The following is a 26,806-nucleotide window of genomic DNA, read 5'->3' as shown; positions in this document are numbered from 1 at the left end:
CCAACACTCATCTTGCCAAAAACTGCGTCCCTCTAGCTCTGCACTGATGCTTTTCATGGTTCCCTCTGCCTTGGCAAATTCTCGATCTGACAATCTTACCTCTCTGTCATTTCACTCAGAGAGAGACATCCATGAAAATATAGCCCTCCTGGCTAGAACTGCGCAATCCCTCAGGGGATTCAAACTGCTGCTTGCTGCAGCAAGTTGGCCCTTGCTTCAGTGCTAGATCTGCTCTTCCTGTTTCACATCAACAACTCCGATACCATGTGAAAATTCCTAGATCTAACAATCTCAGGAATCGTATTGCAATCAATTGAATATACTTCACCTAGATTGTAAATTACATTACAAGCTTATTTTAGATTTCTTCTTGAAACATTGAAGTAAATTACTGAAGCAACCTACATCAAATTAAATATGATTCTGAAACATAGAAACTGAGCAAGGAAAATAGAAACACATAGGACAACGTTATTTTTGGACAATAGTCCCTGGAAAAACCCAATGTGGGAAAAATTCTTCTTTAAACATTGAAGTAAATTACTGAAGCAACCTACACCAAATTAAATATGACTCTGAAACATAGAACTTGGACATTTCGCCACTTAGTGCCCCCGAAAGAAGGGCAAGGAGGAGGCTTCTGACTCGAAGGATGCTCCAGCGAAAGATGACAGGGAAGGCGAGGATGACAATTGTGCCATGATTGTTCATGCGCCTCTGGAGAAGAGGTGGGGCGGGATGGAGTTGTATTCGAGAGGACTACATGTTGGGTAGGATCCTTGAGGTACCCAAACTCTTGGATCACATACGACTACGGGAGCCCTTAACGACAATAGCAAAATGATGGGTGTCGGTTGGAGCGAGGTGTGATGGAGCAACAGTGGCAGAGCTTGAGTGCCAAAGTCTGAGGCAATGCAGTGGATGTTGTAGCAGTGCGAGAGGCACAAAGCAGTATGCAGCAACGCAATAGCAGCAGAGGGTCAACACAGATTAGCAACAGAGGTAGCTTTAGCATCACGAGGCATCCATACTGACCAACATGTCAGTTTTTTGGGTGATGTTCCAGTTGCTTACTTCTTAGCAATTGAGTTGCAGTGCAGCAGTTAGCAGTGGCAGTGCTATGGGTAGCATGAGATAGCATTTTGAGAGGGAGCTGTAGTACAGATGTAGCAGTGACAGTGCTATGGGTAGCATGAGGTAGCATTTTGAGGGGGAGCTGTAGTACAGATGTAGCAGTGACAGTGGTAGAGTCATGGGCAGCAGTACAAGGCGCAACAATGCAGTGGATGAAGGGCATTAGGCCAAGCATCAACAACCTAGAGGACCAATGCAGTGGATCAATGTAGTACTTCTGTTGAAAAGTGTTACTAGAGCACATTCCTCACTAAGAGTGAGTGTTGATTTTGGGTAGCATCGGATGTGCTCTAGCTCCAAAATTTTGTAGAGGAGCTAGAATACATGAGATCTCCAAGACCCAGAAATCGTTTGGAGAAATTCCACCCGGATGAGGAGTTATTAAAATAATTAATATTTTTAATGGGTTCCTAAGTCTAAACTAAGGAAAATAAAAATATTAATGGGTATTAATAAGAATATGGGTGAGAAACTTGTAAGTGACGAGGATCAAGTTTGTTTTAATCTTAGCCGTTGATTAAGGACTTAATCTCGGTCGTTGATTTCTCAACAGGAAAAGTATAAGAGGAGGCTTGAGGGTTAGTTGGAGATACACTTGAGATTAGTCATTTGATTTTACTGGGGTGAGGTTTGCTGAGAAAATCGAACAAGTGATCTGGTGCAGTGAGAGGGGCAATAGCAGAGAGTTGGATCGGAGGGAGTTCCGAGCCAACGAGTACCAGACAGAGAGGCAACAGTAGCATCAAAGAGGCAGCATAGAGGCCTACGCAGTCCAGGAAGAGGCTCACGCAGGCCAAGAGGGTCTCTTGCATTGGCAGAGCAGGACAATCATCACAAGTTTGATATTTTGCTGGGAGTTCGATGTTCTGAGCCGGGAGGGCTGAAGCTGAAGCTCCTGAGAGAAAATCGATCCAACAGAGAAGTGACGTAGTCTCCTAGAGGCAAGACACTGGCCCATGCAGACCAAATTGTGCTGGGATTTTCGCAGTGCTTGTTAGAGTTAGCCATTCAGTGGATCAGTTGAGACTTGGAGAACGAGGTAAACCCTCTTATGTATTTCTTGTTTCCGAATTATCTCTGAAAGGTTAGCCGGTGTGAGAGGACACCTGTTGTACTCAAATTCTGCTTTCTTAATAATACAAACCCTCTATATGCTGCACTGGTTTTCCCGCATTGGGTTTTTCCGGGGATGTTTGTCCAAAAATAACGGTGTCCCTTGTGTATTTGACTCATTCTATTTCAGTTCATGATCTGTATGTATGTGTAGTGTGCAATAGTGTTTTCGTCACTGTTTAAATAATTAAATAACTTGTTGAATGTAAAAACAAGTAGGAGATGATAAACTAGTATTTGCAGTAGGATTTTTGATGTGTACATTCATAAATTGACAATAAGATGGTTGCCATCAAGTTTGGAATCATCACACTAGTGCATCCAACCGGATCGGTATCCGTATCCGTTTCAGATACGGGGTATGTATGTGTAGTGTGCAATAGTGTTTTCATCACTGTTTAAATAATTAAATAACTTGTTGAATGTAAAACAAGTAGGAGATGATAAACCAATATTTGCAGTAGGATTTTTGATGTGTAGATTCATAAATTTCACAATAAGATGGTTGCCATCAACTTTGGAATCATCACACTAGTGGATCCAACCGGATCGGTATCCGTATCCGTTTCAGATACATGGATCCGCGGTACTGTCACTTGGCCCCCGCGGATCCGGTAACGTAGCTTTCACACTTTGATTGGCTATTTGTAAATATTTTTCTCTAAAAATCAATGTATTTTTCAAAATAACAATGTTCAAAAAATTGCTTATCAAAGATAAAAAGAGATAATAATCCTTTTGAGTCTGAAGCAAATCATCTTATCTTAGAATGTCTTTAATAGCTTTTGGTCATTTTTTAAATGAGTCCTGAGCATCCAATTGCTAACTGTAAATTTGCATTTAAGAGTAGATTTCTTGATCATCAATGAGATGCGGTGAATGCATAGAAAGAAAATGAGACGCGGTGAATACATAGTAAAAAATGAGATGCGGTGAAATCCTTAATTTATATATATCTTTGAGTTGAACTAGAGACTGAGACCAATGTTGCCACATGATTGTGGGTTGACAACCAACAGAGTAAAGTAGCCTATAGTGCATTTGGTTTGACATTGACTTGCAATTGATACCATTACATACGGATTTTGTTTTGGATGTGTATTACTACTTGAATCTAATAGTAGAATGCTATTCTTCTGAATGTTGGCTAGTTAAACATTCCCATAAGATACACTTGGAAGGAAATTTATGTTTGCAATAGTTGGATTTGGGAAAAAACTATGTTTTTCTATGTTGAATTGGCTTTTGGGACTGAGGAACGATGGGGATGGGGGGATGTGTCCTCGGGATGGCTCAAGCACACCCCAAATTTTTCAGGGGACAACAATAATGTATTATTTTTATGAAAGAATATTAAACCTAAGTTGCAGGAAACGTGGCCCTAGGGGTCGTTTCCCCAGGGGAAACGAAACGAAACGCGTTTCCCCGTACCGTACGGCCTGGAAACGCGTTTCCGGCCGTACGGCCATGTTTCCCGAAACGGAAACGTGTCCGTACGGCCTGAAACGCGTTTCCAGGCCGTACGGGCCACGTTTCCCCAAAAAAACAGTTGTTTTTTAATTTTTTTTTTTTAATTTGTTTTTAAATTTTTTTAGGGTTTCCAGGATGTTCTAGAATTTAGGGATATGCAATTCATGGTAATGTTAAATTCTTAAAGTAAAAGTGATATTCTCCTTTATTTTTTATTTTCATCCTTTTACTTAAATTTTTAACATTACCATGAAATGACTCAGGATGTTTGAGAGTGGTTTCGCCCTCTTTGGATTTCATATGGAGAAAGTAGAATTTTTGATCTCACTCAAAATCTAGTAGACTTGTTTGTTTTTCAGGATTTCAGTATTGGAGGGATTGCAATGTTTCCATTGGATTTTATCATGTACTAGGGTATGGAACTTGTATTTAATCAAGAGAACCAAGCCCTCTATGCAGGGGAAACTCCCAATAATCAAGATCATGTAGGGTACTAGGGTATGAAACGTGTATTTAATCAAGTCAGCACTAAGGTCGTTCGACTATGTAGGAGGAGACTCCCAATACAATAGTGGTCCTTCTAAAGAATGGGATGTGGATGCAGAAAATCTTGATTTGGATCTCTCTCTTGCAGCCTTATAGTCTTTATTGTACTTGCAGCCTCATATATTAATATAAATAAAGGCTGATTTTGAGATTTGGATATATAATAAAGGTTGCTTTTGGATATTCCGATATTTTTATTTTCATTATGTGATCATTCATGAGTAAATGTGATGTAAATTAAATCGTAATGTTTAAGTGTAATAAATTATAATGTATCATTTATGCTTTATGATTGCACATATATATATATATATTTAAATATTTTCAATATATATATATATTTAAATATTTTCAATATATATATATATATATATTCGCATTTCCCCGTTTCCAAAATTTGGGGAGGTCGCGTTTCGTATCGCTTCCCGTTTCGGAAACTCGTACCCGTTTCCCCGTTTCATGCAACTTAGTATTAAACATTTGGAAATCAGTATTAACATTTGTAGTTTCTTCAAAGCTTGTAAATGAAACAAGGTATTCTATATGGGATTATGCACAACTCCTACACTTGTCCTTTCTGAAAAATCTCGAGCAATTGAAAAAAGGGCTGTGGGACGCTTTATTATTGGCTGCTACACTGTTATAATTGGCAACTAGGGCCAAACTCCATGTGGGTCTTCTTATTTATGGCAACTGATATTTTTCTTGGATTCCTCTCATTGAAAGGTGTAGGATTGATCTAAAGATCATCTGATTCCGTTATGTATTCATGGAAATATGAATTTATTTGTGTTATGTGACAATTCGTCAAGGTTGGCCAACAACTAAATTACCCCCACTTGTTCTCCACGCTTTAGTATAAATGGAGGTGGCCTTCAAGTCACTTTGACACACACTCTTGTGATCTCTCTTCACTCTGTTTTGGGTTTGATGAAGAAGAGATCTAGAGGGAGTGCCCTAGGATATACACTAGCCTAATGATGCCCTAATCCGCAGGAAAGGGAAGAAGCCTAATGATGCCCTAACGCTGCCATGAAGAGCCCTAGAAGCACCTACGTTGCCCTACGTTGCCCTATTACAATCAATGAAGCCAGCCCTTTGGACGCTGTCTTAGAGGAGGATTATCTCATTGAAGAGAAGCATCTACGCTGCCCTAAAGGAGGCTTGTAACTGTAGAGGAAGAAGGGTTTTATTCACAGCTAGCCGCAGTCCTAAACGGAGACCCTAGCTGCAATAAGGAAGAGCCTTAACCACAGAGATCAACCTCTATCCTAGAGAAGAACCCTAGCCCGAAACATTGTCTAAGGGAGCTACAATACACAACCTAAAAGGGTTCTCTAATCCGCAGTCTATGCGACACTTCATTCGTTGTCAACTAAGCTCTAAAGGAGCCCTAAACGCAGGTCTGTAAATCACCTTCTATCCGCTGTCAAGGAAGCCCTATTCGCAGACAAGAGGAGGCTTCTTATGCTCTATGTTGGAAGCTCTACTGAGACCTAGAAGGAAGCCCTAATCCACATCTATTAATGATCCTAATCTGCTGTTATATATGGTTCAGATGAAGCCCCAAAATGCTGTAAATGGTGGTCCTTATGCTGAGTCTGAAGTAGTCCCAAAGAAGCACTCATTAATAGATATGTTCACAACAAAGGTGGCTGTAAGGAAATATCTTATCACAACATTAATACATGTTTGCTGTGGGTGACTATGGGATGAAGGGCGTTGGTATAATCATGTCCTAAGGACTGTTTGATAAGTCACAACTTTACTGTAAAGGAGAGCGTTGAAGTCTGCTCCTTGGTATTTGATCATCTACTTCAGAATTGCTATGTGCTAGGCCATAGTGTCATAGCAAAGGGTTTATTAAGAGTTGATCCATTGAGATTAGTGCCCTCATCAGTTCAGCTACAGATCACATAGTGTTGCATATAATGCTCTAATTAGAGTTACTGGTGCAACATAGTGATGACGAATTGCAACATGATGGGTGCAACACAGTGATGATGGATGCAACACAGTGATGATGGATGCAGCATGATGGGTGCAACACATGAAGTGCATCATAGTGATGGGTGCAACACAGTGATGGTACAACATGGTTATGGAATCACCTGTGTTCAGATCTGCTACCTCATGTGTCATCTTCCTAGAGAAGATCTCTGCTCTTATTTTGACAAGTCAAAATGTTGACTTCTGATGTATATGCACTATGTCTCTCTCTGCTGAACTATTGAAGAACATAAGAAGAATTGTTCAAGGGTTTCTCCACACTGGGGTTTGTTCTTGGCTGGCACCACATCTTGTGTCCTCTTGTCTTGGCTTGTCTTCTGCGATTTATGTTTATGTTCTATCTGCATTTTACTATCATGCTAAATGTGATTGCTAATCTGGAATTGATATTGAGCTAATATGGAAAATTGAAGTAAATTTGCTCTCAACATAGAACATACCTAAAATTAACATGGTATCAGAGCTGAGGTGAAGACAAAGCCCAAGCAAGAGTGAAAGAGCAATCACCGAAGACAGTTGGACAAGGTCAAAAGACTCAATGGGTTCCTCATCCCACTTCAAATTCACCAAGGGTGAAGTCGAATCAAAGAAGATTATCAGAGTGGCATAGCGGAAGTATCTGGTGGCCTACCTAAAGGTCACTTCAATGGGAAGTTCGGATCTAAGGGTGGAAGGAAAGGCAGATGCCTTGCTTGCAATGAGTTTGGCCATTATGCGAAGGAGTGCCCGAATAGAGGGGACACATCACTTGATTTTGATAACAATCATTCCAGGGGCATCTTCAATGATCGAAGGAATGGTAGCTACATGCCCGAGATGTACCAAAGGGAAACTTACAAAGGGGACCATTCCCCTCATGTAATAGCAAGACCACAGATGTCGAACAACCCGAGGGGTTTGAGATTCATGATCGGGAATCTCATGTATGCAAGTTGAAGAAAGCCCTCTATGGGCAGAAGCAATCACCCCGGGCTTTGTATGAGAGGATTGATAGCTAGCTGATGAAGTTGAGATTCACTAGGAGTGAAGCCGATCCAAACCATTGCTTTAAGGTTGTGGATGATAGACCTCTTATACTGGTAACTTATGAGGACGACCTCTTTCTGACAAGTGCGGACCCTCTCATTTGCAAAAGTAAGAGGGAGTTGGGAATGGTGAACTACAAGCTCGTGACTACCTCGATGAAGCCTAACTTTAAGAAGTTATGCGGTAGTGATGCCGGACCTGATTTGGGAAATGCCTCTGAGTTTCATAAACTCATACTAGCATTGATGTTCTTGGTGAACTCCCGTCCGGATATATGTTTTGGAGTTAGCATGTTGAGGTCATATATGGTTGAGCCTCATTGGATTGGTGCGAAGAATCATTTGAGATATCTTCAGGGCACAATCCCTCATGGATTGAGTTACATTGCCGGAAATGTGAAGTTGCATGATTATTCTGATGTTGATTAGGCAGGCAGTGTGGAGGATTGCAAGAGCACTTCTGGGCGCTGGTTCTCTTTGGGTTCGAATTTGATATCCTGGATGAGCAGGAAGCAGAAGTCGGTTGTTTTGAGCATTGCTGAGGCCGAATACATAGCTACGAGTATGACCTCGTGTGAAGCTGCCTGGTTGAGGAAGCTCTTCAGTGAGCTGTTTGGACACGTGCTGGATACCACTGTGATCTTCTGTGACAACCAGTGTGGGATTCGATTGTTGATGAATCCCGTGTTCTATGCATATAGACATGACGTACCACTTTATCTAGGATATGGTCCAACGGGGAGAAAGAAGGCTCTGACACTTTGGGACTGATGTGTAGGTCGCCGATATTCAGATGAAGCCCTTGGGAAAAGTCAAATTCTTGAATTTCCGAGAATGACTAGGAGTCGTGGAGAGACTCTCTCCTGGAGGTTCAGTATCATATGTACATTGAGCTCTGGGAGCTCCGGGGGACTTGGGGGTACTTCTTGGAGCGACGAGCAACCATAGGGTGAATGGTTCAACCTTCCCCTAGTGGTATGCTATGTAGGCAGGATGAGTGGTTCATCCTTCTCCTGCCGAGATACAATCATAGGGTGAGTGGTTCAACCTTACCCTAGTGATTTGTTATGTATAGGGTGAGTGGTTCAGCCTTCCCCTAGGATACCCCTGGCGACATGTAGGCAGGATGAGTGGTTCACCCTTCCCCTGTTGAGACATCCTACCCATGCAGTCTGGGACTCATGGGAAGTACCTCTCATCCGGCCAATGAGTAGAGAAATGAGGATAGGGACCATAGTAGTACCAATGGACGCATCGTATAACTACCGTACTCCCTATGCTAGGATGGTATTGATTTGGGATCAATTGGAACTGACTTTGGGTTAGTAAGAGTGATATAACTCACTCTCTTTTGGAACTGATTTCGGATTAGTAAGAGTGCTATGATACACTCTCTTTATTTGGAATTGATTTCGGATCAGTAAGAGTGGTATGATACACTCTCTTTATTTGGAACTGATTTCGGATTAGTGAGAGTGGTATGATACACTCTCTTTATTTGGAACTGATTTCGGATCAGTAAGAGTGGTATGATACACTCTCTTTATTTGGAACTGATTTCAGATCAGTAAGAGTGGTATGAGACACTCTCTTTTATATGGGACTGACTTCGGGTCAGTAGAGGATGGTATGATACATTCTCGATCACTTCTTCTTCTTCATAGTTCAGCAAAGTAGTGTAGGGCATTGATAGCTGAGATAGTATGGACTGGCAGATGGATTAGCAGATGGAGTTCTCCCTAGTTGAGAGGGAGTGTTAAAATTGGCAACTAGGGCCAAACTCCATGTGGGTATTCTTATTTATGGCAATTGATATTTTTCTTGGATTCCTTTCATCGAGAGGTGTAGGATTGATCTAAAGATCATCTGATTCTGTCATGTATTCATGGAGATATGAATTTATTTGTGTTATGTGACAATTCGTCAAGGTCAGCCAGCAACTAAATTATCCCTACTTGTCCTCCACGTTTTTGTATAAATAGAGGTGGCCTTCAAGTCACTTTGACACACACACACTCTTGTGATCTCTCTTCACTTTGTTTTGGGTTTGATGAAGAAGAGATCTAGAGGGAGTGCTCTAGGATATACACTGGCCTAATGATGCCCCAATCCGCAGTAAAGGGAAGAAGCCTAATGATGCCCTAACGCTGCCATGAAGAGCCCTAGACGTGGAAGAGAAAAAGGTCTTCTAGAAGCACCTACGCTGCCCTAAAGGAGGCTCCTAGCCGCAGAGGAAGAAGGGTTTTATTCACAGCTAGCTGCAGTCCTAAAGGGAGGCTAGGAGGAGACCCTAGCCGCAGTAAGGAAGAGCCTTAGCAGCAGAGATCAGGCTGCTATCCTAGAGAAGGACCCTAGCCCTAAACGTTGTCTAAGGGAGCTACAATGCACAGCCTAAAAGGGTTCTCTAATCCACAGTCTATGGGACACTTCATCCGCTGTCAAGTCAAGCTCTAAAGGAGCCCTAAACGCAGGTCTGTAAATCACCTTCTATCCGCTGTCAAGGAAGCCCTATCCGCAGACAAGAGGACCTTTCTTACGCTGAATGTTGGAGGCTCTACCGAGACCTAGAAGGAAGCCCTAATCTGCATCTATTAATGATCCTAATATGCTGTTATATATGGTTCAGATGAAGCCCTAAAATGCTGTAAATGGAGGTCCTTATGCTCAGCCTGAAGTAGTCCTAAAGAAGCACTCATTAATAGATATGTTCACAGCAAAGGTGGCTGTAAGGAAATATCTTATCACAGAATTAATACATGTTTGCTGTAGGTGACTATGGGATGAAGGGAGCTGGTATAATCATGTCCTAAGGACTGTTTGATAAGTCACAACTTTACTGTAAAGGAAAGTGTTGAAGTCTGCTCCTTGGTATTTGATCATCTACTTCAGAATTGCTATGTGCTAGGCCATAGGCCATAGCATCATAGAAAGGGTTTATTAAGAGCTGATCCATTGAGATTAGTGCCCTCATCAGTTCAGCTACAGATCACATAGCAAGGGAACTTAGGGCTGCATATAATTCTCTAATCAGAATTACAGGTGCAGCATGATGGGTGCAACACAGTGATGATGGATGCAGCATGATGGGTGCAACACAGTGATGGGTGCAGCACAATGATGGGTACAGCATGGTGATGGAATCACTTGTGTTCAGATCTGCTACCTCATGTGTTATCTTCCTAGAGAAGATCTCTGCTTTTATTTTGACAAGTCAAAATGTTGAATTCTAATGTATATGCACTATCTCTCTTTCTGATAAACTATTGAAGAACATAAGAAGAATTGATCAAGGGTTTCCCCTCATTGGGGTTTGTCCCTGGGTGGCGCCACATCTTGTGTCCTCTTGTCTTGGCTTGTGTTCTGCGATTTATGTTTATGTTCTATCTGCATTTTACTATCATGCTAAATGTGATTGCTAATCCAGAATTGATATTGAGCTAATATGGAAAATTGAAGTAAATTTTCTCTCAGCATAGAACATACCTAAAATTAACATAGACATGAGCAAAATGCAGTTGAGCTTCAGGATACTTAAGTGTAACTATTCAGTTTCCAATAAGGTTCATGAAGGGTCTGTGTTACTATTTTCAGTTTCCAGTAAGGTTCATGAAAGTTTTACAAGACAGAGAACTGTCTCTATAGTAGATTTCCTTTCTCATATTTCTTGTTCATGATGTTTATGTTAAAATGTAAAAGGCATTCCTTTTTTCAATAGGTTTGGCAGACTTTTACGGCTGTGTAGAAAAAGATTATAATATACATTGGTTCTGTAAAGAGATTACATTTATATTTTAGATTTAGAAGTTGATTGAATATGAATTTATTCAATCATTTAGTACCCAATTCAAGTCACTACAGTCTGATTCTTTTCACAATGGTTGAGGTTGGGATGGCAAAAGACTTGAATGACTCTTGGAAACCCATGTACAATATGTAAAAGCTCAGATGACCTGAAAATTGAGAATAACAAGAGCAATAGCCATAAGGGTTAGCCCTTTGAAATGTTATATTTCATGTTTTCTTGACATGGAGACTTTGCTTCTTATAATTTTGTTGCTAAAAATACAATATCTAAATCACTAAAAATCCAAATTGAAAGCCATCGCACAAAACCCATGTTTTGAGCTGTAACTTGTACAACATATTTAGAATCAGTTCAATCCAAAAATAATGGATGGGGAAAATGATCATACTTTCCAATCATCAATGTCCATGATTGGAAATACTGAAGATATGGATCTAGATTATCCTTAAAAAATCCCTGAAACATGCCCAGAACATCCCTTAAATCTGTCTAGAATGTCCCTGAAATCTGCCTGGAATGACTTGGGGATGGCCAGCAACTTCCTGAGTCCTGAGTGAAGTCACCAGCAGTTTCTGGACGTTTCCTAAGGGTCTACAAGTCCCCAGAACACGGGAATGCAGGGTCTACAGTTCCCAATGCAACGTAGAGGGTTTTTTCTACAAATGTTTATAATTGATCATTGAGACTGATGAGTAAATTTTGATTAACTACATCTCTAATGCAGCCATGCCATGTTGAATTAAATGAAGATAATATGAAGGTGGATAAGTAGAGAGTAATTTTTGTAGACAAGTTATGTGAACGTAAGACTGGGATTACTTTGAAGAGCAATCAGTTGGTCCTGTTGACTGTTTCATTAATACTTTTGTCAGGGACAGGTGATTTTGTAGGTGTATTATGCTTCTTGCCTGTTGTCTCCTAAGTTGTAACTGCTCTGAAGTTTGTCTCACTTATGAGGCAGTAACAGAAGATTACTAGTTCTCTTCTTTGTAATGTGTCGAGCAATTTAATTGTTTGGCTAGGGAAAGGCCCTGTTTGTAGGTCACGGATGTTAGAGTTATTTACTAATTCGTTAGTGAAGTTGTAACTGCTCTGAAGTTTGTCTCACTTATGAGGCAGTAACAGAAGATTACTAGTTCCCTTCTTTGTAATGTGTCGAGCAATTTAATTTTTTGGCTAGGGGAAGGCCCTGTTTGTAGGTCACGGATGTTAGAGTTATTGACTAATTCGTTAGTGAGTAAATTATTTGTATGAAGTATTCATAGTTTCATGCGGATACAGGTCCGTGTAGCAGATGTGGACTGGATAAAAATGCTTCTGCCAGAGGAGACCAGTATTCAGGTGTGTAGATGTTTGCCAATAACTTAATATAATTTCATATGCCTTGCGAAGTGAATCTGATAGTTCACTTGATTAAATCATTCATCAATGCAACATAGAGAAATCCCATATGCCCATATATATATATATATTGATGATTAAATTGGTTTGGGAAAATGTGTTATGTTCTTATCTAGCACCTTTGTGCAGTTGGGATCCGTAAAAGCAGTTGAAGTTGTAGCAGGCATGCATGATGGGCATGTTTTTGATTCATCACAGGTAAGTGGATTCGCAGTTCAGTTTAATTGTAGCATCATTATACATTTTTGTTAGCATTGCTTGGCACACTATCTAATAGTTTGATGGTTTGTCTTTGGTATGGCATTTGAAATGATTTTGTTAGTTTAGACTGTTCACTGGCTTTATCCATACTTTGCGTTTGGTGAATGGCTAAGGTGAATGAAATTTAAGACCTGACTGATCCAGAACATTGTCTTTTGCAAAGATTGAATTCATGAATGTGCATGTACACGTGGAGGATGAAGTACTGGACCTTGTAAATGATGATGGTACTCAAAAGCAATCTAATAGTAAAGTTACAGGATCAAAGTTCTTCATACGTGGTGCAAGCATTGGTTTTACAACCACTCTTCATGTATGGATCTCTGGTTGATTTCAATGATTTTTTCCTTTATCTAGAGTCAGTTTTGTCCACTTTCACTTTCTTTTATCCTTCTTGTAAAATAGATTCAGGCAAGTGACAAAACTGTTATGGCTATAAGTATTGCTCAATCTCTAATTTGATGGTGATGGCCACTTCAGGTTAGTGCCTGGCAGGTATCTGGGCGAGAAATTTTAAGTCAGTTTGTTAAGGTGGAAGTTTATGCACCATTGCGTATACAACCTGCTAGAGTCTCTCTTGCTCCAGGAGCAAAATTTACGGTTTGTACCATAGATCCTCTTTATTGTTGTCCATTTTGTGTGAGGGATAAAAGTCGTTCAGAGTGAGTGGAACATCTAATTTCAAACAGATGCCAGCAAAGTTATTGCATGACAAAGACATATTAATAGAGTTTTTCTTTCAGCAGACACTTGATATTTTAAAGTGGAATGGTTTCTTACATGCCTCGATGTATGATATTTCTCTTCACTTGATTAGGCGGAGCATGTTTCGATTTTTTTTTTTTTTTTTTTTTTATGTTTTATGAATTCTTTTAATAGTAGAAAAGAAGAATGTTACTGGAAGTGCAATGGATTATTTTTTATTCTTTAAAATGTACAGTTTGATAAAGTTTCACTGTTTAAACTGAAACATGATCAAGAAAATGATTTTATTACTGTTATAAGAGTTGGTCAGGGACCCTTAAATATTACGTTACAAATATGTAAAGCTTTTCTTTTTTCATTTGAATGCATAGTGCAAATTGAGTCATTTACCGATGGATCTATAAAAGAATCAAATGGGAATTCAGATCAACGTTTAATTGATATATATGAACTAATGGGGACAGCTAAATTCACGAGGAGATTATCAAGTACTTAAAGATTCAAGATAAACTACATACGACTGTAAATGAAACAAGCCAGAAAAGAATCAAAGATGAAATGAAACTTTCCTAAAATGTACTTCTTTATAAATGTCATTTCCCAGTTAGTCTGATCCAATGTTGCACAAAGTGGGGATGAAGTGGGCATGTTTTTTGGAAGCAGGGACACAGAAGCATTATTTCCGAAAAATCTAGGAAGCAAAGCATCTACTATATATATATATTTTTCAATATTTTATTGCATTTATATTAAAAAAACAACCAAAATACCAAATTAGTTGTAGAAGATATGAAAACATGCATATTTTTACATAAATCAAGATATATATAGCATCCATGATTCCATTGTACATCAATGATTAATTATTCGAGCATCAACCATCTAGACTCTAGCAATTACAAATATATATCAAATTTTTAACCATATCATAAAACATTTAGAAGATAATCATCAAACTTTTAAGTAACTTTTCTAGCAAGTGAGCAACTGTCAACACGAGTCATGTCCAAAATTCAAATAAAGATGTTTACAAAATAGGGCACGTGGCCACTACCGAGACTCAAGTACACAATGAACTAGGAAGAGTGAGACAAAAAAGTTCATATTCACAAGAAGGCCACAAGTCTAATCTATGACAAAAGTAGTAAACTGTGAATATATCTACTAATCTCTCGTCCTTCCACCACAAATAGGATGTGAGCCTCCACGTGGTGGCAATGAAGAAGATGGTGAAGATGGTGGCTCTAGAGTTGTGGCAGTGGAGCTGATGAAGATGAAGCCTCTGCTGTTGGTGTTGAAGCATGAAACCTGGGAACCAAGGGATCGGATGGGGGTGGCATCTCAACTCGATCATCATCATCCTGGATAAGAGCATCCTCCAGTTGCTCTATTCGCAACACTCCATCCTCCAAATTGAGCTCCTCTGGATTTTTGTCCCAAACTTGAAGGTCTTTATTAGTCTTTGTGTCATCACAGTAATGGGACAGCAATCACAAGTTGCAATGAACATAAACCAAGCTCTTTGCTCGGTCTAAATTTAACCTGTTCCTTTTAACACTGTGGATGAAAGAATAAGAGCTCCAACACCTCTTTGCAGAAGAAGTGTTTACCACCTGTGATAGCACTCACAATGCCAAATTTTGTAGAAGTGGAGTAGCGCCTCCATGCATGTTCCACCACTTAAGAGAAGATAAATTCTCTTGATCTCTAATTGCATGCATGCTCCCAAATGGACTAGTGCTAATCGTATAGTTGCTCAAATGTTTTTGTGGCATGGTAGGCTCCTCATTAGGGACTAATTTATCCAATGCTTTCATATAACCATTTAGAAGCTCTAGATCTAGGTGTGGTTTTCTCTTGCTCCCCCCTAGGTGCTGGTGTTGAAATCCATGATGGATGATAGTATTTAGGTGTCAGAACATATGCTAAGGCATGCAATGGAATGTTTAACATATCCCATCATTTTTCCACCTCTGCACAAATACAATTGTACAAGGTGATATTCTAGGCTCAACAATGTCTTTAATCTGCCCTAACATGCTATCCATTTGCTCACACACCTCCCCAATTATTGGCTGATCTGAATCTTTAAACTTGATCATGTAATAAATTGGGTTGATGAATCACAAAACATATTTAATCTGCGACCAAAAGTAACTGTCAAGAATAGTGTCCTTGGCTACATTAGCACCATCTCTATTATTGTTAATGCCATTGCATGATTCAGAGGTCACCATATTAGTTAAAGCTTGTCTCACCTTCTCTAGTCGCCCAAAGGTGAGGTAATAACTTGCAAATCTTGTTTTTGCAAGTTTAAGCAACTGCAACTTGGAGTAAGTGCCATAAAAGTAGTTTATCCTTGTATGCCCTGTGATAAATTTAATGAGTTGCTTCCCTCTCTTGTAAAGCTCATTAATCCATCCACATTCTTTATGCTTCGTAATATCAAGCATTAAAAGGTTCAATGTGTGCACCAAGCACTTGAACCAAAAGATGTGTGGATGAGTATGCTCAATAATTTTCCCTGCTGCCTTACAATTTGCTGCATTATTAATGATCACTTGAACGACATTATTGGGACCAACATCTTTGATTGATTGCAACAGGAGATTTGCAATGTTTCCACACATCATTCGTCATGATGGAGTTGTACTCTTCCACCATGGCTTCCACCCACACTTGGTGTTGAACAACTTTCTGAAAGATAAAGGGTTCTCCAACCTGAGCTACCACCTTTGGATCCCTCAGTGTCTGCCGCACTTCTCTGCTCATTCTACCACTGGTGGTGGGAGGGTCAACCAATTCTTCCTCCCGACCTTGTTGTTTCGTTTGTTGAGAAGCATTTGCATTTCCTCCCTCTGAGGAAATACTGGTACTGGTCACTATACTTGTCCCAGGTGTATGCTCTCCTGCTTGTCCTTCTTGCTGCCCCTGCTGCTCTTGGACTAGTAGAACATCTCCTGACTGATCTTTTGCAGGTATTTCACGAGATTTCCTGAAATATCTACCTTTAATGAACTTTGCATCTCGCCTTACAACAATCTTCCTGCTGTTTGGAATGTAGATTCTATATGCCTTTGAGGTTTCGTTGTATCCTACGAGATACCCCTTCTATGCAATTTGATCCAGTTTGCTGTGCTTCTCTTCTGGAATGTGGTAATAAGCCACGCTTCCAAATATCCTGAGATGACTGACTTCTGGCTTCTTCCCTGTGAATACTCCTTCGGGCATTCTCTTCCCCAATGCTTTATGAGGAGTTCTATTCTGAATATACACTGCCGTGTTGCAAGCTTCTGCCCATAGATACTTAGGTAGATCCTGATCATACAACATGGCCTTGGCTGCCCCAACAATAGTTCGGTTCTTCTGTTCTGCCACTCCATTCTCCTCTAGATTATATGGAGTTGTCCACTCTATTTTGATGCCTTCCTTTGCGCAGAAATATGTGAAATCCTTGTCTGTATATTCTCCACCATTATCTAAACGCAATACCTTTATCTTTTTCCTTGTCATATTTTCAACAAGAGCTTTGAACTCTCGGAAATGATCAAAGACCTCATCCTTGGTCTTTAAGAAATAGATCCAGGTTTTTCTGGAGTGATCATCGATAAAAGTGATGAAGTATTCGCCACCACTAAGAGCCTTTGTGGACATAGGATCGCAAATATCTGAGTGTATTTATCCTAATACATCCCTTGCTCTATTGTTACTTCTGGGAAACACTGCTTTAGCGTACTTTCCTAGTACACATCCGTTCATTGCTTAGGATTGGTACCCCTGTAACAATCTCTCTGAGCATCCTCAGTGCTCCATGGTGTAAGTGCCCCATTCGCTTGTGCCATAATTCATTTCACTCCTTCTCACCATTATAGTTGCTGCCTACCAGTGCCATTGGCAATTCGAGCCCCAACTATACAACTTTTTGCTTCGAACCTCAATTTTCTTTTTCCTCTTCCAGTCTGGATGCTTAGCATATACTTTCTTTCCGAATCCCTAATCCTGGCACATGCAGAACATTGGTGGCTCGGATGCCGGTCTCTGCTTCCGTCTGAAAAACTTGGTGCCTCTCCCTACGGGAGTACACTTTGTTTTGTTTCCCATAGTTATTTGGAAGTCCATCTGTTCTTCTTGATAGCTCGAGAAATGTTCTCGTACTCTAGTCATATGAGCTGAAGCCCTGCTATCAATGTACCAAACATCCACTGATGCTGAATTAGCTAAGCATGCGAATTCTTCATCTAATATGGTAGACAAATCTTGGATATTTTGAGTATCCATATTGTGCCAATTTCTGACGCTAACCTATCCCAACAACTGTTGTAGGAAAAAGCTGCGTCCCACCTGAATTAATCTTCCTTGCAGAGTCTTTTGCTTCGCTGTTCCTTCTACCACTGATGAATTTCCACTGGAAAAGATTTACCTCTCTATCGGCTCACTCAGAGAGAGTTTTCCCACGAAATCCAATCTATTTGGTTTGAACTACTCAATCCTCTGGGAGATTTGAATTTCTGCCCTTCTAGGGATTTCGAATTCCCTTTCTTTCTCAACGTTGGATCTTCTGATTTTTCTCTTCTGCTTCCCTGTAGCTTCGATACCATGTGAAAATTTCTAAATGGAAATCCTACTGAAGTGATTGATATGACTTCTTCTACTTATTACTTCAGAGACAAGTTGTTTATTGTATTCTTACGGCAAATATCGAAACATATTCTACTGCAGTCTTCACAATTAAAACATCGTAGAAATTAAATGTATGTTAAATGCCGACACATATACAAACACAATAACACAATTATTTTTGGAACATTGTCCACGGAAAAATCCAATGCGGGAAAACCGATGCAACAGAGGGTGGCTTTATTATTCTTCAACAAAAATCAACATGTACAAAATTTCACCTAGCAGTATAGAACTGAGAAATATTTACAGACGTTCCTGAACAAGTGTCTGACCTGAGAGAGAGGTCCCTTGACCCTCTACATCTCTCTAGCTTGCCCAATGTCAATTTCTCTGGCCTCTAGACTGGCGTGCACAATGCCTGCGTCACTGAAGCCATTGCTGCCTCTCCCAACGTCAATCAGCCCGACACTGTTCTTTCTGCTGCTCTGTGTCTTTGTCCCTGTTTCCCTGATTGATGCTAAACCCTCTCTGCCTCTCCTCCACCTGAAACTCTCCCTTTGAATCAATTTTCTCTTGCCGAACTTCGACCAGTGATAAAATCAATTTCTCTTGGGCAACTAAGTATCTGCCCAGTGCATTTTACAAATGACCCTCAAGTCCCTTCTTATATCTTCCTGTTTAGCAATCAAAGGCTCAAATTGTTTTGACTTGATCCATGGCTTTTTCTAGAAGTTGATCTGGCGGAAAAAAATTCCGCGGACCTCAAAAAATTTTTTTTTTTTTAATATTTTTTGTTTTTGTTTTAAAAGCCCAGTGGGCCTAAAAAAACTTCATTATCACTTCATTGAGTTGAGTTTGTTGGAGAGCAAGAGCAAAGGAGCAAGGAGAAGCGAGGAGCAAGCGCCGAGGAGCGAGGAGCAAGCTTGCAGAGGTAAGTAACTTTGTAATTTAGTTAGTTTAATTTAGTTAGGTAGTAATTTAGTTAATTTAGTTTAAAAATCATGAATTTAAATTAAATTAATTAATCCCAATAAATTAAATTAATTTGCAGATTCAAAGCCCTACAAACATCAAACACCATGGACCTGGCTATATTTCTTGGCATTTTCCTCTTCTTGGTCCCTTTTATGGTTATTATGGTGCTGGAGAGTAGGAAACAGAGGGGCCAAACTGAAGAGGGGGATGAAGAAGCTGGAGAAAGTTGAATTGATGAAAACCCCGGTGAGGAGCTGGAGGAGGGTGAACATGACCCTCAAAAAACTAAACAAGACCAAACCCCATGGTGGAAATTTGTTAACAGGGTTGAAACAGGGAGAGGGGGTGGAACCACTAAAATTCATTGCCCCCATTGCAACATTGATTACACAGGTTCATACACCCGTGCTAGAAGACACCTCTGCGGGAAAAGGCCATGGGATGGAGACAAACAAATAGGAATCAAAACTTGTACAGCGGTGTCAGCAGCGGATAGAGCCAAATACATAAGGGAAGAAGAGGAAGCCCGATACAAATCAAAAAAATCAAGGGGTTTCTTTGAACCAAGCTCACAATCACAAAGAACTCCTTCAACATCCTCCCAAGGCAATGGATATGGAGGCACAGGGTCATCATCTTTAAGGCGTAGAACCATATCAGCTTTCCTTGATGAGGGGTGTAGGAATGATGTGGATTCAAAGGTTTACAGGTTTCTCTATGCATGTGGGATACCATTCAATGTTCTTCGCTCACCTTATTGGCACGAAATGGTTTCTGCCATAAATGATGCCCCTAAAGGATACAAGAGCCCTGGGTATGACAAGGCAAGAATCGTTGGCCTTGATCATGAAAAAACAAAAATATCACATTCTTTGAATAGAACGACAAGTTCTTGGACTGACCATGGGGTGTCCATTGTATCTGATGGATGGACAAATGTAAAAGGCAAGCCATTGATAAGTGTTCTTACTGTGTCTGTTAGTGGTCCCATCTTTCTAACTACACATGATTACTCAGACAAGTTCAAGACCGCCATCAACGTTGCAGAAGCATTACTTGAAACAATTGACCGTATTGGGCCATACAATGTCATCCAAGTCATCACTGATAATGCTCCTAATTGTAGGGCAGCGCGAGCAATTATTGAGGATAAATACCCCAACATATTTTGGTCTGGATGTTTGGTTCACACATTGAACCTTCTGTTGCATGATATTGTCAAGAACAAAAATGAACAATACCAATGGATTGGTGATTTGTACAAGAAAGGCAAACAAATGATAAAATTTATTACAAATCATAGCAATACCCATGGCCTTTTCTGCAGTCACTCGAGATTGGAGTTGTTGAAGATTGCGAAGACCAGATTTGGTAGCTATTACCTCACCTTCAGGCTCCTTTTGAAGGTAAGAGAGTCATTGGCTAGCATGGTATCAAGTCCACATTGGCAGGTATTAAAGGAAAGGGCTACAAATGCAGTTGACAGGGGAGGTTTTGAAATGGTGGAGGAGGTCGCTCTTGATGGTCAGTTTTGGACAAGTGTGAGGCAAGTATTGGATTTCACCAAGCCCATTATCACATGATTCGGTTTGCAGATACAGACAAACCAGTGATTGGCGAGGTGTATGAGTAGATGGATACCATGTTGGGGCAAATAAAAGATATTGTTCATAACAGAGATCCCGACTTGTACAAACTGATTCACGATTGTGTGTGTGAACGGTGGAATAGACTTAATCTTCCACTACATTGCTTGGCGTATATCCTTACGCCAAAATACTACTCTACATCTTGGTTGGGCCAACCTGTAGCAGGGGGTGGGGTTAGGACCAAACCCCATTTAGATCCAGAGGTAACTAGAGGATATTTGGAAGCATTAGAAAAGTTGGTACCTGACAGGGAGGAATGTGCAGTTGTGCGCCTTGAAATAGGCAGATACTTCAGTGGCACTGGTTTGTATGGTAACTTCCATGCAATGGACGACAGAGATAGATTTGATACTCTCACATGGTGGGAAACATATGGCGGCCATGGACTTTTGCCAAAATTGGCAAAAAAAGTTCTTTCACAGGCTATAAATACTTCTTTTGCAGAGAGGTGTTGGAGCACCTACAACTACATAAATAATGTGAAAAGAAACAAACTCAATGAAAACCGAGTAGAAAGCTTGGTTTATGTGCACTACAACTTGAGGTTGTTGAGTCATTACTGTGATCGGGCTTATGAGGATCCCACATATAAAATTTGGGACAATCACCCAGAGGATGACAATTTGGAGGATGGCATTGTACATATTGAAGAACTGGAAGAGGAACTTGTAAGGGATGAAGATGAAGCAGCGACAGCAGCCATGCCACCTCCACCTCCACCATCCAGTAGCAGTGCTCAAGGTTCGAGTCTTGTTCCTTTGCTGTCGCCACCTCCATCTACACCCTCACGTGGAGGTTCTAGTTCTGGTCGTCGGTCTGTGCGGGAGACTCCTAGAAGACCACCACGACCTGCTTATACTCCTTGAGACTCTCGTGGCAAGGGCCACACGTAGATTTACAATTTACTTGTCTTTTTTAGTTTCTATTAGACTTTAGTTTTCATAACTGTTGAGTTTTGAGTCCTTGACTCTTGACTCTTGACTCTTTCATATCATAATTATATTTTTTGTAAACAATATATATCACTGTGACAATGAAAATTTGAAGTTTAAAGTTGGGCCTTGGCAATTATAACTCATTGGTAATGATTGTGAATTATGAATATGATGCTTCGTGAAAGACTAAAGTTGTTTCATTTCATTTCATTATTCATGTTTCATTTTATAAATTTATAACATTTCATATCATGTTAACAGTTAGAAGTTAGGACTTAGAAATATCTAAGATATTACTTCTTGTAATGGTTAAAATTAGCTTACAAGTACAACTTTGGTGATCAATGATGATAAATGTTATTGAATTTTCAATTTTGAAAGCTTGAAGTTGAAACTTTAAGATTGAATTTGATGAATCATGATTCATGAGACTCAATATGTTGCAGTTGTAATATGTATTTTACTAACTTGTGGACATGGTTGATGACGATTATAATTTCTAGATGACTGATGTGATATGGTTCAATGATCAATCTATGTTTTTTATGTCTAATTCATCATTCTACATGTTTTTGTTGATATATATGTATCAAAAATTAAAAAATATAAAATATATATATTTTTAAAAAATCGCTCCCGGATTTGCTCCCAAACCGGGAGCTTCTGAAAATGGTCGCTTCCGCTCCCGCTCCCAAGCAACATTGTCACCGACAAAATGGTGGGTAACATCTGACTCCAATTGGGATGTGATCTCTCGAAGAAGTGGGAGAGGCTGCTCGAACTCCAACAATCTCTTGTCCACTGTAGAACTATTATCTGCACATGTCAAAGATCAAAGCCACGGGGCAACATGTTTTTCACGGTGTCTGATGGATCACCCATGCTTAATGTTAGCCCATAAACCAATAGAATATGCAATTTTTTTTTTCTTCTCTTTTTTCTTATATATATATATATATATATATATATGCAATCTAATCTATCACGAGAAACATCATACGCGGTTAGTTTTAATGCAAAAATTATCATGCAATGCATCTTACCCTAACATGCATTTAGTAATGTTAATACTAAGTGTAATGAAAAAGCTAGTGAAACCAACATATGATCAAGTCAATATAAAGATGTCTGCCTATATGATTACTCATGCAACAAATCCCAAAGCGAATGCAAATCCAAACACATGGAGGATGCTGCGGGTGGGAGGTGGGAAAATATGATTCCCACACATGGATGATTATGCTCATAAATATAGAGATGTAAACAACCAAGCTCATAAACTTTTGATGGATGACAACCTTAGGGCTATGACTTCCACCCTCATCGTTATTATGTACGTCATGGTTTATGGCCTTCATTGGGTTATGATTAGTAGGAAAGGGAGGCCGACGAGATGAAAAAACACAAGTAGGTTGCACATGATGATTACACTGGAGAAAGGGAACTATGGAATGATCAGATCCCTGAGGGTGTGTCCAAGGAGAAACGGTGTAATCAATGAAGGGTTTCTCCTTAACACTATATTCGAGAGGGGAAAAGGGCTCACAATTACTTGAGATTATATGACCAGGGGCGAGAGAATCACTTGATGAAGACTCAAGATGATGACTAATAGGAAAAAGGGAGAACGAAATATTGTATTCAATGGGTTGTGCTTTTCCAAAATCATAATGTAAAGGCTCAAGTGATTTGAACATAAAATCATACTCAAGAGAAGTGGGAGCCCAATCAATGTCCTTAGTACCAAAGATTAGGTCTCTTCTAAAAGGAAAATTGATCACTTCCAACTGCTCCTCTTTATGCAAAGGAAAATGAAGATTCTCCTTCCGAGGGTATCAAATGGTATGTCATTATAAGCAGTGCTTGAGGGAAAAGGAAGATCAATCTCACCCTCATCCTCCTTGTCAGTGTCATAAATGGGAGGACAATCAAATTGAGGACCAACAATTTCCCATTTCGCCTTTTCAATGTGGAAATAATCTTCAATGTTATATTCCAAGGGGCCAATGGGATCATTCCTCTGAAGGTTTTGAAAAGAGGATTCATCGGGAGTAATATCCTTGAGAAAGGTAGGGTTGGTCTCAATTTTACTTTCCATAGACTCATCCTTCCCAACACGTGTTCTCAAAATCATTTTTTTTATCGTGTGGACCCAAGGAGAACTCATCTTTCCATTCATCACTTAGATTCTCAAGGCCTTGATGATGCTTGATGAAGCCTTCCTCTTGAATGCTCGATGTGGGGCATACTTGAAAATGCCTAAGAAATCCATAAATGAATTCCTCAATAGATGAGATGCTCCTAGGTTCATGATTTTGCAACCATGAGTTATGACCATAGAGAGAACTAAAGAATAACAACATAAGGGCATCTTGGTGGACAACCTTCTCTCTTGAGGTATGTGCATTAAATCTTTCTACGTGGTTAATTGCAGAGAATGGATCACCATCAAATATGGGCATCCCACGCAGCATCCTTCCCGCAAGATGATTAGGATGTCCAGGGATGCTGGGAATGTCCAAAGCAACAAATTTGTGAAAGAATGATAGCCTATTTGAGGTCAGGGAAAATTTTAAGAACCCCCCCTAAATTTATAAATATAATAAATGGGCGAATCTCCATGGTATATAGGAAAAATGGAAGGCGATTTTATCAATAATATAATATGTATATATAATTTTTTGGCGAATCTCTCACCAGGAATGGCGAATATTTTACTCAATTATAAAACCTTGTAAGATCTTGGCGAGTCTTTCACTAAATAATAAAACTTTGTAAAGTCCTAGTGAATCTTAGCATAGGCTACATGCTGGTTTAATTTCCCCATTTAAATAGGCTACATTCCAGGTGAATACCATGGGTCAATACCATGTGCCATTTTGGTGAATACCATGGGTCAATACCATGTGCCATTGTTATTTTTATTAATTCTAATATTAGGGTTAATAATGGTTTTTTGCATGGTATTAATAACAATCTAGTCCCCGGTATTTGTCCCATAGTATTTTGGCCATAGGTTTCACCTAAATATAACCCATTTTTTGAGTGTTCGTAAATATAAGGTGACTTATGGAGTAAATATAAAAAAATGTTTTATTTGTTTACCATACCTCTCGTTTATTTATATTTTTATTAATTTACCATACCTCTTTTACAAATATGGTATTCGGCCCATAGGATTCACTTAAATAAAACCTCTTTCTTGAGCCTTCATAAATAGAACGAGGGTTATGGACTAAATATAAAAAGAGGTTTTATTTATTTACGATATGTCTAGTTTATTTATATTTTTATTTATTTACCATACCTCCACTTTACTTATATTTTTATTTGTTTACACCGTTACATGTATATAAGGTGACTTATGGAGTAAATATAAAAAATGTTTTATTTATTTACCATACCTCTCATTTATTTATATTTTTATTAATTTACCATACCTCTTTTATAAATATGGTATTTCGCCCATAGGATTCACTTAAATAAAACCTATTCTTGAAAATGGGCGAATGGATTCACTTAAATAAAACCTATTCTTGAAAATGGGCGAATGGAAGGTTGTAAGTCCTAATTTCAAGGGCTAAATTTACCTTTTTTACCCTCTCCCTTAAAATAAGGTGGGCTAGTTGAGGTGATTTGTAAAAATGTACTATGATACAAAATATTCGCCCACTAAAAATTTAAAACCCCTTAATTTCGCCAAAGGGCGAACATTCGCCCCTAAAATTATCCTTGTTTGAGGTATACATGAAACATATGTAGGAGTCACCAAAGTGAAATTAAAGATGCCTAGAAAAATGCTTGCTTCACCCTACAAGCATCGACTTTAAAGTTCAATGAAGAACTAGGGCTTCGTTCTTCGAATGGAGTCACCAATAATGATATGTCGATATGTCGTATGAGGAACAAAACACGTCTTGTTTCCTCGACAATGGTGCCATAAATGTTACCTCTCAAACCAACAAGGGACCTAAAGGGGTTCTTAATAGGGCAACTGCTAGGTTAAGGGCAACGGTGGAGGCTTAGTCCACTGTCAGCACATCTAAGTCTCCCTGCTCTTTACGGACTTTCACCAATGGGAGGAGTCACGGTAGTGTAGAGATCACTTGTAAAGTATATGTCAATGGGTAGGTGAGAAGTGACCCTGAAAACCCTTTCCCAAGGATGGAGTGAAAAATGGAACTTGCTTGCTCTTTAAGCATGGTCCACCAGGGATAAGGGGCGAGGATAAGAAGCTTGAGGGAGAAAGGAATGGCTTATAAACAAGGTTCTCAATCCCTATAATCCTTGAGAAACTTGGATTCCCAAATGGTCCTTGACAAATAATCTTTATTGAGAAGTGGGACCACACGAGGTCAAGTGGACCTAGCCCAGGTTCGGGGATGGAATGAAACAACCAATGATGTTTGTATCCTGGACAAAGTGAGGGGAAAGGACCAAACAAGGATATTTGTTTCGAAAGGTTGAATTGATCCTATTGAGGTCTAACCTTGGGGATGCTTACGCAAAATTCAATCCTAGAGCTAAGGATTGGGATTCCCGGAGATCCCACTGTTAGAATCACCTCAAATTTGGAGGAGAGGGAGGGGACCCACCAGCGCAATAGCTTAAGGGGGATCAAAGTTTTTCCTTGGGTCAATTCCCGGGAAATTGATGCCCTAGGTGACCTAATGGGGCTAGACTTGGGGAAAAAGGGGAAAATTGTAAAAGAAAGTTTAAAATGATCACCCCTTTAAGGGACCGGTGATTAATTCACTCAAGGATATGGAGTCAAGGATGATAATGAGTACGAACTTGTTTCTTAATCAAGGAGGCCTAAAAAGTCAACTTCATCCAATGTTAAGAGAAAGACAAGAAAAGTAACCTTCAAGCATTTATACTTCAAAGCAAACGATGCAAGCTTATCGAGACAAATAATCTCTAGGACATTTCATTCATATAACATTGGCCCATACATTAAACTAAAACATGCTCGATTCCACATTTCAAATATGCAACAACTAGCCCTAATTTTAGCAATATGTAACGACAAGAATAATAACGTCAAAATTTACTTACAACATTATAGAGTATATGCAACCAACATTTCGTTCACAAGACAAAGCTCCAAGACAAGAAAAATAGCCCAAATCCATACATCAAAATTCATCCATATCC

General features: G+C 39.5%; 1 protein-coding gene across 2 annotated transcripts in view; it reads left to right on the top strand.

Moving 5' to 3' along the window:
* Positions 1-26,806, top strand: part of EMB3012 (embryo defective 3012) — a 382,712-nt gene that overhangs the window by 179,344 nt on the left and 176,562 nt on the right. For both annotated transcript variants that reach the window (XM_089417406.1, XM_089417405.1), the window contains exons 16-19: positions 12,385-12,444; positions 12,634-12,702; positions 12,929-13,078; positions 13,246-13,365. In XM_089417406.1, the coding sequence (XP_089273532.1) occupies positions 12,385-12,444; positions 12,634-12,702; positions 12,929-13,078; positions 13,246-13,365 (399 nt within the window). The remainder of the gene's footprint in view (positions 1-12,384; positions 12,445-12,633; positions 12,703-12,928; positions 13,079-13,245; positions 13,366-26,806) is intronic.

The sequence above is a fragment of the Pinus tabuliformis genome, chromosome 3_2 (assembly GCF_031772625.1).
Source record: "Pinus tabuliformis cultivar Carrire ecotype Pingquan chromosome 3_2, CPIR1, whole genome shotgun sequence".
In the NCBI taxonomy this organism is placed as follows: domain Eukaryota; kingdom Viridiplantae; phylum Streptophyta; class Pinopsida; order Pinales; family Pinaceae; genus Pinus; species Pinus tabuliformis.
The sequence above is the reverse complement of the archived record's forward strand: the minus strand, read 5'-3'. Positions and strand labels throughout refer to the sequence as shown.